This window comes from Aythya ferina (assembly GCF_964211825.1).
Source record: "Aythya ferina genome assembly, chromosome: 5".
Lineage (NCBI taxonomy): Eukaryota > Metazoa > Chordata > Aves > Anseriformes > Anatidae > Aythya > Aythya ferina.
In genome coordinates this window covers 55,125,431-55,141,623 of record NC_140301.1, presented here as the reverse complement: position 1 = coordinate 55,141,623, position 16,193 = coordinate 55,125,431, and the positions used below count along the sequence as shown (strand labels likewise).

Genomic DNA, 16,193 nt, shown 5'->3' with positions numbered 1-16,193 from the left:
TGAACACGAAATGAGATCTTTCTCTACAATACTACCTAAAATAAGAAAGCTAAATAAAAGGACAGCATGAACAGCAAGTAAGTTATATATCTTTTTAAGTATTAAGTTACTTACGTAAATTAAAATTGTAACCATCTTCTATCCTAACCTAAGAATATGTAACAACAGGTTAGCTAAACATGACTGAAAACATGCAGATGACCACAATGTCTGGCAGAAGATCCAGAAAGTGGATTTAATGATATCCTATCCTTGTGTATAGCCTATATTGAGGCTACAGAGACTACACGCTACTTTCACTTGACCAAAAAAATAAAATAAATAAAACCCTGCAGTCAAGATAAGCAAATTCCCCACATTCCCACAATCTGCAGTAGTTTGCACTCTTCACTTATTTTAACTGTTTAGAGTATAGAAGGAAGTTTTTGGTCTCAAGGTCAGTTCTTCATATTTTTTATGCTAATATGATGCTAAATAAGTATTAATGATTTTTCATCATCATATGTATTTTATTATCTACAGGCAGTAAAGCATATACTTTCTTAAGATAAGAACTGAACTCTAAGAATCTAAGCTATGTGACACTGGTGCAAGGCAAGCATTTTAACAACATGCTTACGTGAGCAACAAATAAGGAGCTCGTATATGCCATTTCTCTGTAACTAGGCAGATTACAAAACAAACATAAATGTGTGCTGCTTTTTACTGTACAGCTACTTACTGATGGTGAAATATCATCGTCATATTTTTTTAATTGATTCATGAATTCTAGATGTTTCTTTTCTTCCTCCAGTTGGGCCACAGATTGCTCGCTTTTCTGTAGTTTCTGTTGCGTATTGGCTAGTTCATCCCGTAGCCACTGATTTTCCTGGCACAGCCGGCGAACCTGAGCACGCAGTTTCTGCTTCTCTGATTCCACTGCATTTAAGTGATTTGACAAGGCCATCATTACCTGAAAAGCAGAAGGTATCTCATGACATACTTCCTCCAGAATGCAGTCCTGTATTTAACACACAAGCCTTTATCACTTAAAACCTGCATCATCTGTGAAATGTGGTAAACATTTGGATTCCACCTTAATATGTATCTGATACTTGCTTTTTCTCTATTATTTTTATAAACCATTTGTTCAACCAGAATTAACCCACAAGTAGTCTTCGCTGATTACCGTTTTTCATGATGCTGTTAGAATTCAAACTGCTTTAGAATCTCTCCAAGATTACATGTAATCTCAAAACATTATGAAAAATTTGAACTAGGATTCAGATTACTGAAATGGAAATTTCCATTTCATTAACACAAAATGGAGCAGTAATGCTTTTAGCCTGAAGGATCACCTTCCCTGTAAGAACTAAACCAGAGTACTGCTAATTTGACAGATTCCAAATAGAGAAGGGTTCATATTTATGTTTGGACTTCATAAGGATGAACTCTGCATAAAGATAATACTTCAAAGTGACAGTTATACTAATTAGATCTAAATGTGCACATGAACACACGATTATATAAGTACTTTACCTATATACACATGTATCACAAGCTTGAGTGTGCTTCCAGTGTGTTTGAACAGTCACATAAATAGGACAAAACCAGAATGGTCATAAAAGCAGTCTATTTGGATATATATACTTTTTGCTAAATGATGTCAAATGAAAAATGAGCACATTAAGTGAAAGCCAAATGCTACACAAAGAAGACACTCTGCCTTCACTGTTTAATCTACCACTGACACATCTATAAAAACACTTTGTAAAAAATGGCCAGTGGTGATAATAAAAATCAACTTTTAGATGAAATACTAGTAACTTCAGGGTGTGAAACTCATCTTCTCAATTTCATGGTTCTTTAAAACAAAGTAACTTTGATGTGTTTTTGAGCTAAGTATTTCATCTGAAACAGATCATGTTTTTAACCAAAATTTTCTGGTTTCCAGGAAACATCATAATAAGGAAGAAGTAGTTTCTAGAGAATTCATGTGAGATGAAACACCACGGATAATTTTCCTAAAACCAGTCCAAACTTCTGGACTTCAGCACCTGCCTATTTACATATTCAAAATAATTTAAATTAATTTGCCTGTTCAAACAGTTTCATTTGCAACATCAAAAATCTTACTTAGGGAAGTTGCAATAATACAGTCAACGTACTCAAACAACTTTTTATAAACTACAACAGCAAAGTAACCCCAGAGAGTAAGGTTGCAAAGGATTCTACATGAAAGAAAACTCTGATTACTTCTTCAGCAAAAGCAGTTTCATCTCGATGGAAGTTAACATGTACTTCATCATATCTATATGTCACTCAAACACCCATAAAATACTCCCATATCTTAATTTAAATTAAGCAAGTGACAAAATACTACTTTGTTAAAACCCAAAGAGCACAGGAGGACCGGGCTTATCAGGCCTGATCAGTAGCAGCGTAAAATACAGTTACTTTCCTAACAAAGGCAATAAATGTGGACTTGTTGGCTCCTCAGCTGCAGCTCACAAAACACCAGCTAGAGCAAACAAGGCAATATTAGCAACTGAGGCTACAGAGACTGACAGAGTCTAAAAACCTACCTTTTCAGAGTCCCAGTACCATGCCGAAGTTAGAAGACAAAGGTAACTCATGCAGTCACAAATCTTCTACTAACACCCATTAAAGGTAACTCAGCTATTACAGTTTTATGCTGTGTATCTTTTAGCATTTTCTTCCAATACATGGCATCAAAGCATGCAAATAGTAAGGCCTAGCAGACTGTACCAAGTCCAGGGTTTCTACATTCCCACGTGTAGCAACATACATTTGTCTTTTTCTCAGACCTCCACTCACCATTACCCAACACACAACTTCCATAGCACCAAACAAGAACAATCCAGTTAAGAAGACTGAGCACAATGACAGCCCAATACAAAGCCTATTAATATAAAGTTATCCCATCAGCACCTTCAACTCATTTGCCATTTTATCTTGATGAGTGTGTTGCATCCCATATATTTGGTACTGGATCAAAAAACCATGAAATTCCTGAAGTTGGAATGCCAACAAAGTCCCCACATTCTGACTAAACATTTTCTCAAATCTCTTCTGCAGATGATACCTTCCTTCACTAAGATAGTCCACAGAAGTTAGTTCTGAACCCTTTCTTTTAAGCATAAATGAAAGTTGTTCAGGTTCTATACTAAACCCTTAACCTTTAAAATGTGTTTAAATTCAATTTTGGTTTCACAAAGCATTCAATAAACATTCTAGATTCTTAAGGCCAAGGAGCATCATGAGCATCATAAAAGAATCTCAGAATTAAGGCAACAAGAACACGGATTTAAGATCATAGAAGAACTCAAAGGCTGGGTCTCCTAACCCTGAGCAAAATCTGTTTTATATTATTAGTGTGCAATCTCCCTAAACAATTGCTCAGAGTTCAAATGCCATTGCTTAGTTCTTGTTTGAGCAGCTCATTACCTGACCAATGCCATCGAAAAGTCTAAACAGAAAATAGCAACTATCCCACTGAAGTTGAAGTCAAAGGAACCTCAGTTACGGGATTTAGTGCTTTGATACTGAATGTGTAATTAGTTCTGCACCACAGTAAAACAGCCTCTAATAATTAGAGCAGTCTTTTTCCTTAACATACAATAACAACTCACACGTCTCAACATGCTGCTGATATTCAGTAAAGCAAATGTACATTTGCCAGAACTGATCTGTTTATTTTAAATTCCAATTAGAGAACAAATAACGATCTTTCATTAATTTCTTCATACTAAAAATTCAGACAAACTCTGAAATGCTTTATTTTCACTTCAGCTTTACCTGTGCTTCACTAAGGCCAAGTTCCAGCATCTCCAGTGACTTTCGAATCATGTTTGATTTCTCTTCAACCAGATTAGTTTCATCATCTTTCTTCAAACATTTCAGTGTTTCAAGTAAGCTCTGTAAAATTGAATTGTGTTCATTCTTCAGTGCCTCTAGTCCATTAATCACTTGCTTAGTTTTGGCAATGATTTCATCTTGAGTAAGCTTCTCCAACTTCTCTTCCTTTAGATACACCATTGTGGACATGTTTTCATACATTCTGAAGAAGAAGAGCATACTAGTTAACCACAGGGTACAAAAAAAAAAAAAAAAAAGCAACAACAAAAACAAACAAACAAAACCCAGCCAAGCCATTCTCTACAAGTGAATAAAGCTTTTCTTTAAGAAGTCATTAAAACATAATTGTTTTAAATACATACTCATAATGTAATGATATTTTTGCAGAGCTTTCACAATGTTTTACATCCTGGCTTTGAACAGCACTTCAAGATTTCCAGTTTCTATTTCCAGAGTTAATATCAACACTAATTCATAAGGCAAACAGATGAAAATAAACAAACAAACATGGCAAAAGACTTTCCAATAAGGCCTGAACAATCATGCTGCTTTTCTAGGATTCTGGTTTGTGCAGTAGCTGGTGTATAAAACATATTTTATAATACATACAACTGAAGCCACTGATCTATAATTATCTTTACAGCTATTCACAAACTAGAATTTGAAGAAATACCATCCAACCTTCTAAAAAGGTTGATCAATCAAACTTTGTCCTTTTCCAGGAGCAAGAAAACACCATCTTGATCCTTTTCCAGGGGGGTACAAAAGCTAGTATCTTTATGTATTTTGAAAACAACAACTTCCCCCTAAGATTACTTTACATCCATTGTTGTTCCTGTAGAATGTGATATAGATATTCAATTGTCTACAGGCCTAGACACAACTGTTTTGAGTAGGCTACAACAGCTGTTACGTGCTAGAAAAAATGATTTGTATAACACAATCCTTGTGATAAATGTTTCACTGTGCTATTTAGTCAGCACGTTGCACGCTTTATTAAGGCTATCAAATTTCTGGATGTTTGTAAATGCCTCAACCAAGTGCAAACTATAGAAACTCTGGTATTTCTACCATTATATGTCCTGCTGCTGAAGTGACAACCAAGTATAACAATGCTGCAATACGACCAGAAGACAGAAATCACTTGATTCTGTTTCTGTATCACCAGAAAAATGTTCTATAATGAAAAAAAGAATTCAGGAATTGTTCCTTTATACTTAAGATATAAATAGCTTCAAGTGTACCAGAAGTATAAATTAGAATGAAGTAGCAATGATTTTTCAAAAACCTTTTCACATCTGTACAAAGACACTTGGGGAAGTTTTGATAAATTAATGTTTAAAGTGAATTTGCTAAATTGCATTAACATCAGTGAGTATAACTTAAGAAGAAAGCACCCCCAAAATTTATAATCACTTAAATCTTGAATAAGAGTGTTTTAGAAACAAGCAATACATACACACACGCCTTCATGGCTACAGCTGAAGGATGTGCTTGTATTCTACTGTATAGTGTAAAAGAGGTTGTTCATTCTCTTTACATACACACAAATCTCTGTTACGACTTCCTGCAATGTGATTTGTAAAAAAAATCATTCCCATTTGTCACAAAAGAGCCATATGCTACACTAGTTTATTTTGTTACAATCTATTGTCTGAAAACACAGATAACTTGGGGAAGCAGTGGATTAGGTTTGATCACAATTTAGTACAAGAACTTCATATTCACAAACAGATGCATAACATATACATCTGTATCAAACATCTACTCTAGCCTGGTGTAAGAAACCAGCTCACCAAAACATGATGAGCAGAACAATTATTACACAATTCCCATTCAAAATATGAGAAATACTACCTAGAATGTTTAAATACCATTTAAAAAACACATACTATCTAAAATTGTGTGTAAATGGATTGCAGTTTAATGCAAACCAAGTCTGTAAATAAACGCAACAAGCACAATCGTGTAAGAAATTGTTGTGCGTTACGCTAAATTAACCTATAGCTGAGCCCTAATTACCATCCAGCATGCTGCCATGCTTTCAATTAACAGCTTCTGCCCTGAATGCAAAGAACTGAACCTTTGATCATACAGAAATAAAAGAGCAAAGGACATCTTTTGAACAGGGACTTTCATTTTGTACTTGAGAAGCTCTGAGAAGCGTCATTTGTAAATACCTAGAGTTTTTCTACAACATTTAAGTTTTCCAAAATAAGCAAGTGTTAATTTGCTTCTGTCTGATGTGAGCCGGGACAGCAATTCCTCTGCGTGCTTCAGTGCTTTGTAGTCATTCTGTGACATCAAAGATGGAAGGCAGGTGTGTGGGCACGTGTAAGGTGTACATAGAGGCTGTTAATAAAAATTGCACATTTTAACCACCAAAGCAGAAGTTAAATGAATGCAGATAAATGATCAGCCATGCACTGTTACAAAGAGGATATACAAACCCAAGAAAGCAATGCCAAAAACTACATCAGGTGTTCTAACACTCCTCCCTTCACGCAAAAATGAATCACGTAGCCTGGGGAGAACCTATCCAACAGCAGAAATCCAGAACAAGAAAATAATCTGTGTGCACCACCACATCTTAGGTGTGAAATGGACACCAATTTGTTACTACAGGGAAAAAGGGCTGTCAGATCCTAGCTAGAATTTGGCACGTAGCTCTGGCTGCATACACAGAAGGCGCAGTTCAGGAAGGCGAAGCCAGCACAGAAACCTTTGAAGAAAGGAAAAGCAGGTTTAAGAATTTATTTTATACCCAATGGAGACAAAAAAGATGTGTAGAACTGATCGCATAAGGAAAGGAATAAATCTTTCTATGTAGGTTTTGCAGGATGTTTAAGTATCTCTGAACAAAACACTACAGAAGTTTGGATAATGTTCTCCACATCAATAACGTATATAACTGAACAAGTGAGAAAAAGGGAAGATATCAAATATACAATTTATTATGCTATCAGATTCTTTGTAAGAGTAAGATTAATAAATATTTAGTATCTTTTAAGAGTAACATGGAGGTATGGTGCTATTTCTATGATTTAAAAAAAAAATCCATTTTAAAAGGGCAAACCTATTCATCAAGCATGACTGTATTTGACAACATAATCATGTAATTAGTTTGGCATGGCCTGAGCCCCTAAATCCCATACACGCAGCAAAAAAAAGCTTGTATGCAAAAGTAGACATGCACACATCCAAGTGAAACAAGATAAAACCTACTGTACACTTCTATTGCCTTTTTTTTCCTCCCCCGAAAAAATCTTTATGTTCCCCCACAGAAAGGAAAACAAACAAAAAAAATAAAACAAATGCACAAAACAGCACACAAAGGTTTCTTAAGCCCTTTTCCATTTTATCCTGACATCAGCTTGCAGTCCAAATTTTACCTGTTACAGAGCAGGGGTTCTAGGTTCAAATACTAATCTTGTAATTCAATTTACAACTGACCAAAAAAAAAAAAAAAAAAATTCAAGATGCACAAAGGTTTAAAGCTGGAAAACAAAACCATGGATCAAGGGAAAAAATGCAATGTCAGAGTTACAGACTAGCCTGCTGGCTTAGTCAATTTATGTATCAGATTAAATACGTGCCTGCATAGATCTTGAGTGTTAGCATCCTGTTTATTTACCACCAGACCATTTTGTGTACTAAGTCGCTTACCACTTTTCAAACACCTTTAAAAAGGAAGCAGTTTGCATCTAACACAAAAATAGCGAACTTGGCCAGTTATAAAAAGCTGCACAGTTACACCTACTAAAGAGGTTTTTGCAGAATTTCACACCAATCACTTTTGTAACTTCATTCAAAGAAATAGATTGGGAATACTAAAAATCTAAACCAGAGGAAGCAGGAACAAAGGAGAGACAAGGCCACTGTCATGTAGCTGCTGGGATAATCCCATCATATACAAACTACTTACGGGCTGTATCCTTAATCAGTTTAAGTATTTTTTTTAGCCATAAAACTTTTAAAACAATAACACTGGTACTGCTGACACTACAATTTGTGCCCAAGTTCTCCTACAGACACACATGTATCTAGTGAACTTCTCAAACTCTTATTTAAGGATCTCGTAAACACAAATAATTTTCTGTACTCACCTACTTTAAAAAGCGTCACTTCCCTGCAAATTCCCTCAAAGGATAAAAAGGTTCACGTTTAAGGTGAAATTTTACTTAGATAAAAGAATACAACATCATTTCTGATTTCTCGAATGAGAATACACACAACCATACAAATCCTCCTCTGCATACAAGAACTTATCAAGGCAGAACACTTCTCTTTACTAAGAAACCCATGACATTTTTTTCCTTGCCTAAAAACAACAATAAAGCAGCTCTAAGTCTTTGTTAAAACTTTATTTCCTTATTATATATCTCTAAAAGTTTCTTCTCTCTGTATTGATATTTTCATGATTTAATAGGTCACATTTCAAGTACTAAAAGCTTGGTAGAAACATTTTAAAATGCATCTAGATTCTGACCATCACTGCTTGAAAATACAAAAGGAAAAAAAAAAAATCTGTCAAGTCCGGCAACAAATCAAATTCTCCCTGAAATTTTTCCTCTGAAAATATAGACAGGACAACTGACACAGAATAAGGTATCTGCATACAGGATAAAAGTAAATAATTTCCCTACCAGCAAAAGCTACAGGACCTCCAAGCCATGCCTACTTGCCCCATCATCTCCATGAGCTGGAAAACTCCATGGATACAGCAGGTATTAGTTTGACCTTTCTGTGTTTCTAAGATGTACCTACCAGTTCACTGTTTGGTAATAATAATTGGTGTATTGGAGGACTTTTAACCCTAATTTCACTTAGTGTCTCCTTAATTACATAGCGAGGCTCCATACGCTGTACATGCTGGTTTCATTCTGTGTTAGTTGCCATCTACAAGGCCTTAATTCCCAGCTCAGCCCAGACGCACATCTCACTGCATCGCGGAGCTCTCCATCTTGAAATGCTGCTACCTGCTTTACTGCTCATCTGCAAGGGTGGGAGACTGCTTCTCAAACAATTCCAACAAGATCACAAGCTTTCCAAGCACAAAAAGATCATCATCAAACACAAAACAATGCCTGCCATGGAAGAGGAGTACTATGTCAACCACTACATGAACTGCACCTCCTCCTAACAAGGCAGCTGAGGGCACACGCCCATCAGAAATGGCAGGGATGAATCACCCGGGGATGTCTTTCAGACACTCAAAGGCGTTTGTAAAAGGACTTGGGTAAGGAACAGCCAGTTTGAACATACTGCTGTTACAGCTTACAGTCACATATGTCCAAGTCTAAAATATATATATATGATATATATAAATATATATCATATATATATATATATATACACACACACATACAAGAATGATTCTTTCAATCTAAGATGTTACTTTCTCTCCATGAGCCTATTTCCTACTACCACAGGCCATATTCCCACACCCAAAGAAGTGTACACCCTCTCTTTTCCTTTGACTTGCCCTCCTTTTAATTACAATGACCTTTTACAGTCAGGCATTTTATTCTGATACACGCATCTCTGATGCCACTGAAGAAACAGCATAGTTTTTCCTCTGTGTTTGACACATGCAGGACTGTGGACGAACTGCCAGTGCTATATATGAGTCTCATCATAATACTATATTTGAGTACGTGTATGAGCCTCTAGAGAGCAGAAAATCTTGAACTGTCTGGAAGCAGTGCTCTGCTGGAGGTCAGACCCAAGGTACCCTCGCTGGCCCAGTTCTGCAAACAGAGTCCTGCTGCACTTCGGTACTGCCTCGGGGTTCCAAAAAGGCGAGCTCAGAAAGTGTCTTTGCAATTTAGCACATGCATACACAACCTACCTTAAAAATAACTTGGTGAGAGCAATTATAGCATGTACTGGAGTCCATAAAACTGCTGACCAGAAGCAGACAAGATGGACAAGTAACCAACCTTAAGCTGTATGAAGGCCTTTAGAACAGGACATGTCTAAAAAAAGAATTAACCCCTTGGACTCACTTTTTTTTTAATCTATCAAGTTCCTTCTAGTAAGCATCCAAATTAAATAGAAAAAAAGCAAACTAACAAAAATGACCCCCTTTATTGCGCTCCTTCTGCCAGAGGTAACCCTGAACGCAGAAGGCTGCCGTGCCACCTGGTTAAGAGGAAGGTATGCAAGGTAAATACTATAAAAAGGACTCTTGTACTTCTTTGATGTCAAGGGCATGCACCCTAAAAAAGCTCAGAATTAACTTCATAATTTGACCTCCAACCTTAACACTGCAAGACATATTTGTTGGTAAGCAAACCAGACGCACACTCACACTGTGCAATGGCTCAGTGCTTCTGAAGGTAAGCCCAGGAAGCATAAAACACCAGAAGACCCAAATACTGCAGGGATTTCGGCCAGACTAGCACGTCTGTTGCTTTTTGTTAACGCTGCTGGGTGCAGCCTGCTGTCCACATTGCTGGGATGAGGCTGCACAGCCACGTGTTCTACACCTGCATCATGCCCTTCAAAACCCACCAGCCATCATTAAGCCTATCCACGGCATGAAACTATGTTTAAGTGAAGAGAACTACGTACCAGTTTAACCCAAGAACACAGTCACTGTGCATTTGCTTTGATAAATTTTGGAATCTTTCAACCACATAGCTTGCTAAAAAGATCATACTTTATGGGAGAAACCTTTGGATTCTTTGCAAGATTAAAAACAATTAAAGGAGAAAAGCAGGGTCACAAGTTATATTTGCTAATAGAAGATACAATAGCAAAACAGAACTCCCAGCAACGGTGATGCTGTCAGCTCTGAAAGAGCACAAGCTATGAAGATTTGCACTGCATCCCCCTAGCTGATGAGCCACCAATGCAATTATTTCCTCTTAGGTTCAGCCGCGCCTGTAATTCCATAACGCTGCAGCCCGTGGCCAAATCCCATCTTGCTCCTCCTGCTCCCTTACTGCAGCAGACAGAGATCCCCTGTGATACAGCCACTCTGCTACGCATTGCTATTCCTACCCCCATTATTTGTGTACAAGTAGGAATGGCATCAAATGCAAGCATCCTCCAAGCACAGCTCCCCCAGTACATTTTACCATTCTAAAGTACTAAAAATTGACAGTGATTAAAAACCAGAATAGTGACATATCCTAAAATTACAGTGGATCACAGCGGATTATTCTCTCTCTGAGAAGTGGCATCTCCTTGGATGCTGCAACCAGCCCACACACATCATGAGCATGAAAAATTTAGTCTCTGTATACATTCCCAAGTCCTAACATCTCATGAAGCTAGGTGGAAATAAGACTTTTCTAGCCACTTGTCAGCACATCAGAGATTTCTCTTTGTCAATGCTGAAGCAAGTGCATGAGCAATCTGACAGGTGCATGCTCTGTGTGTTTAGCAGACCCAGTCAGGTGTTCAGAGGAACTATGCCAAAAGCTGTCCTTTCAAGAAGATGCATGCTTCCTAACTCTGTTAACTGAGGTTAATATCATCTCTCACAGGTTGGCAGTACACACCTTCCTTTCTCTCCATCTGGAACAGCGTACTTCTTTAACATCCATAGACCCCCAGTAAGATGGAAACCCCAATCTTTTCCGAAATAATAAAATGGAGCACAAACTTCTTCCACTGCTTGGTAGTCTTGGGCAATGAGCTCTAATGGCAATTTGTTAATTGCAGTTGTGCCCACGTAGCTTCTGAAGATGGGCGACCGCAAATCTCAGCCTCCTACCCCCCGGAGCAAGGGAGTCGCTGCTTTTGTGCATGACTGCTGCGTCAACACCAAACGGCGTCTGGGGCTTTTCTCCAAAGCCAGTACTCCCTAGCTTCTTGTGAGCACTAATAAGCACTTTCAAGCAGCCACAAGTAGACCTCAAGAAAAGCAGAGCATTTGTCCTGTTCCCTACGACACCGGCCACAGGATTTACCTTGTGCTTATGGCCATAAAGCCCACCTCGCTGTGCACACTGGAGATTAAGGTGCATTTTAGCAAAATGATCTGTGACTATATTGAGTAGTTACATAAAGACAGAGTAAGCATTCTTAAATGCATCAGGAGGCAGAATGATTTTAAAAGTCATCATATTTATACTTAGCTTATAAAAATTAAAAATGCTTGTCACAAGAATCAAAGAAAAAAAAATCAAGGATAATTATTCAAAAAATGTGTATTGTGGTTTAGTATGCTGTTATTACAAAGACATGCTTCATAAATTACCTGCTTAAGGCAGACCGAAAGGAAATTTTGACTGTATTTTTAAAGAAATGCTGTCAAGATGATTTGAGTTACAAATCCATCATCGCTATCAAATCCCTTATTTTTTACCCTCACTATTCCAACCGTCTATATTTATTTCTGTGTGGGAATAGCGCTTAGCTCTTGAGGGGCTTATCAGCTTGTGCAGCCGTGTCTTCAATGAATCCTGAGTCTTGATGTTTTTTGTAGACTGATTCTAGCTGGTTGAGAGAATCTCTTTGGGACTGGAATAGAGAGGTCTAGTAACTGCAAAGTGGTTTTAATTATATACGTTTTGCAATTTTAAGTTGTCAATAGTGTAGACAAACCATTTTTTGAGCTTGACTCTAGTTCTTTCATTTTGCATTTTTATTTCTGAGACATGAACTACTTTCCCGACTAATTCAAGTAATCATCTATTTATGTTATCTAAACTCTAGATGGCACTTAGGTAAAAGTAGGAGAGTGTTCCCATCAAATCAGACTTCCACAATACATTAAAAACCACATCAGCTTCCACTTACTAACATCAGACCTATAATCTTTACCAAATTTATTTTTTATGGCATTTCTATGAACTTTAATAACACTAAAACGCATGCAGGGAAGGCAGAGAAGGCCACATTCTGCCTCACATCACCGCCAGCAGTTCTTCCCATAAAGGGCCAATTTACTGAAAGTACAGATTATGTTGCTCTTGCAGGCTCATGGATGTTGAAGGGAAGGGTTATCTGTATCAAAACTGAGAAAACCAGCAACTCCTTCTGCAGACATAAAAGCCCCATCCACTAACATTGCTTCAACTTGGGCCAGCCTTTAGATTTAACAAATCCTTAAATCTGATTTTCAAGTTACCTAATAGCCTACATTAAGATGCAGAAACTATGCAAAGAGTCTCCCCTTCAACCTTTAGGGTAAATCACCTTCCCCTTTATCCTTTCATTTAAGGAAGAGAATAAAATCCCCAAACCAACTAACCTCATTCTTCCAAAGTAACTACAGGAGGAGGCACACAATAAAATTGTTCAGATGTTGTCCACAATATTAAGAAAAAAAATCCTTCTATACCATTAAATATTCCACCAAAATTGATGCTTTCAACGGCAATCGCCAGTTACCAGACTGACATATTACACCTTGCAAATTTCACCTCACAGGAAGTGTAGCAAATGATGCAATCCTCCAGCAAAACAACTTTGTATCACTCACTGTGTATCCCACCCAGCATAGCAGAGAGCTGATTTTGCTAGAAGGTTGTGAATCATGTCCCTTTTAAGTGCTCTGTAATCTGCAGTGCTTACTCAGATGGTCTTGAAGTCAATTGGGGCTGGAAGCACAGAGCAGCACAACAGGCCCTAAGCCCAGCACGTGACAAAGTCGCCCTGGCACTCTGTGCTCTCACACCCGAGGATCGAAGCACAGTTTTAGCCTCAGCTCCAGCCCTCTCTCATAATTTATCTTAGTGATTGCTGGGGCACTGGGACTCCTTGGGGACTCTGGAAATATTGGCTGCATCTACAACACTCGCTTAACAGTTGCCATCGTCCTGCTGCACCAGACTGCTCCTCTTGTGCACTGGCAAAGAACAACACATTAAATTGAAAACAGACACAACAGACATTAAAAGTAACACTTTGAGTATTGTATTTTAAATGGTCTTGTTTGGATAAATATGATTTGAAAGCATCCCTCAGTACTGCGGATGGCAGAACAGTCACTTCCTAAAACAACTGTGCCACTAAGAGCAACAGATCACATATTTTTGAGTATTGTTCCATGTGCAGCCAGACCAGCAGAGAGGAAAAAAAAAAAATAAAAAAAATCAGCCAGCATATTTCCAGGCCATTTGTTAGCACAACAACTGGGTGGGGATCAAGAAACAGAATCAGCGGACACACAAACTACACGCAGGCAGTGTAACTCAAATCCCACTGACTGCTGCTTTTGAAAATATGCCGTGCATCTTTACCTTCATTCTGCAGACTCAGCACTCAGGGTTTTTTTTAAGTTATAAATTGTGTTCTAACAGCAAAATCTAAATGGACTCTAAAAACGACATATAGCATATAGTTTCAACTTAAAAGTACTGTGAGAGAAACTGTTACTGAGTAAGAAAGGCTTAAAAGCAGAGTTATTGAATCATCAATCAGTCCTTACCTCTGTTCTGAGCAATGGAGAGCAGATGTAATTAAGTATCAGCAAATTACTGGGCCATCCAGTCAAAGTCACCCTGTGGTGCCTCTTGCCTTCTCAGAAGATAGCAGATGGGTAACAAATTTTTGAAAACGAGGACATCTGGCTAAAACAGGATCAGTATGATAACAAAACCTTTTCTGTCTTCTCTGGGCTTTGTTTTAAGCCACCGGGAACACCCACCAAGGACCAGAGCTCTGTGCCAGAGCACTCAGAGCAGAACACAACCAGCTTTTAGCACGGCCTGTCTGTTAAATGAACTCTGCCTTACGGAGGCACAGGGATCAGGTTTGCACCCACTGAGCCTTCTCAATGTATACCACTCCTCAAAATGAATGTATTGTCCCGAGGATTCATTCCAGCAAGACCTCTGGGTCACTGTCGAGTGTGCTAGCACACTGATAAACATCAGCACGACTCCTGCACCCTCTGTATTGCAATACAGCAGTATACTGAATGCAACTGGGCTACACCCAAAGAAATCATAAACAACTGCATTCCTACATCTTCCGTGCACTACTATCTGATATGAGAGGATTTACAGAGAAATGAGATCAGAGGAGGACTTTTATTTTAAGCAGACACAAAAAGAAAAAGTCTGGAGCAGAAACCCAGCCAAAATCTGTGTCACCCCGCTGCCATACAGACAGCTGTGTTAACAGAGTGAGGGTGTGGAACAAGTGGCAGGAGTGTGGAACTACATAAAGCAGCACCCAGACTAAACAAACATGCAACTATAACCTTAGCCACTGATTATATATTACTATTTTGTCAGCAGAAACAATTTACAAGGTTGCTGCCTTCCAATCTCAAACCTGTGACCTCTCGTTCCCTGTCCCGTTACTTGCATTAATCCAATTACACACAGCCACCATCTACATCAACCTGCGGGGGGAAAATATCCTGCTTCTTCAGCCATCCCTCCTGTCTCAAGACACAAACGCAGTATGACTTGGGAGGGACACATCCAGCTTAACCACATGAACAAATGAAATGTTAAAGCTGAGGGTACAGCAAAACACATTTGTGAAGATGAGGGAACAGCTGCCTCTCGGAAATGGAAGCTGCTCAAGCTGGAAGACACAACTGTGACCTTCCTACGTTATTTGCTAAAGGAACATCCATAAAAGCATTCAATCTTAAGCACCATATTGTGTTCAGAAGCAAAAACAGCAGAACCACCCCCACCATTGAACCCACCTCCTCTCCTGCGAGCCCGTAAATCTGCGCAACGTGCTTGGCAAATCATTCAACTGCTGTCAGCTGGAAAGGAGCAAACTCCAGATATATGGCAGGAATGCAGCCACTGCGGTCCTGTAGGAAGCTTACAGCCACCACCCTCTCCACAGCAGAATGGCACATGCCAGTAACAACACACTGAGAGCACTTGCAGCGTGCTCTTAACTTTTAACTGCTGCTGTTGCAGGACAAAGCACAGCATTAGGACGCTACACAATATGAACACCAATATACTGCTACAAAGGATAGCAGCACACGATGTGAGAAACAGTTTATGGGTATGTAATCAGTGGTTGTATATCAGCCATAAATACTAAGATTTACGATAGACAGCCAGTTATCTGATAATGTTGAAAAAGTTAAGTATCGTCATTTAAAAAAAATGTTTTTAGATACAGCTTTGTTGCCTGGAACATATATAAAACACACAATGTAAGAAAAGCAGATATTAACTATTACCAAAAAGGTTAGCTTTAAATCAGACATTTCTTGACCTTATCAATGTTAATTAGTGCATCATTAACTTTTTACATGGTTTTCTGGGTACATACAAGTGCAGGGTTACAATCCCATAGTAATTAGGGTGTCGTTAGCCACCACTCCAACCCTACCAATATATAAGGCAGATAGCACTACTGACTGATGGGTTACATTTGTCGCTATATTCACTTTA

At 38.4% G+C, this 16,193-nt stretch overlaps 1 protein-coding gene across 5 annotated transcripts in view; it reads right to left on the bottom strand.

Annotated features, from left to right (window-relative positions):
* The window catches only part of KLC1 (kinesin light chain 1), a gene marked incomplete at its 3' end in the record, with an annotated part of 50,057 nt that overhangs the window by 29,284 nt on the left and 4,580 nt on the right, over positions 1–16,193 (bottom strand). For all 5 annotated transcript variants that reach the window (XM_084521824.1, XM_084521825.1, XM_084521826.1 and 2 more), the window contains exons 2-3: positions 3,799–4,060; positions 722–952 (exon numbers count right to left, since the gene is read on the bottom strand). In XM_084521824.1, coding sequence (XP_084377950.1) covers positions 722–952; positions 3,799–4,059 — 492 coding nt within the window. In that variant the 5' untranslated portion in view covers position 4,060. The remainder of the gene's footprint in view (positions 1–721; positions 953–3,798; positions 4,061–16,193) is intronic.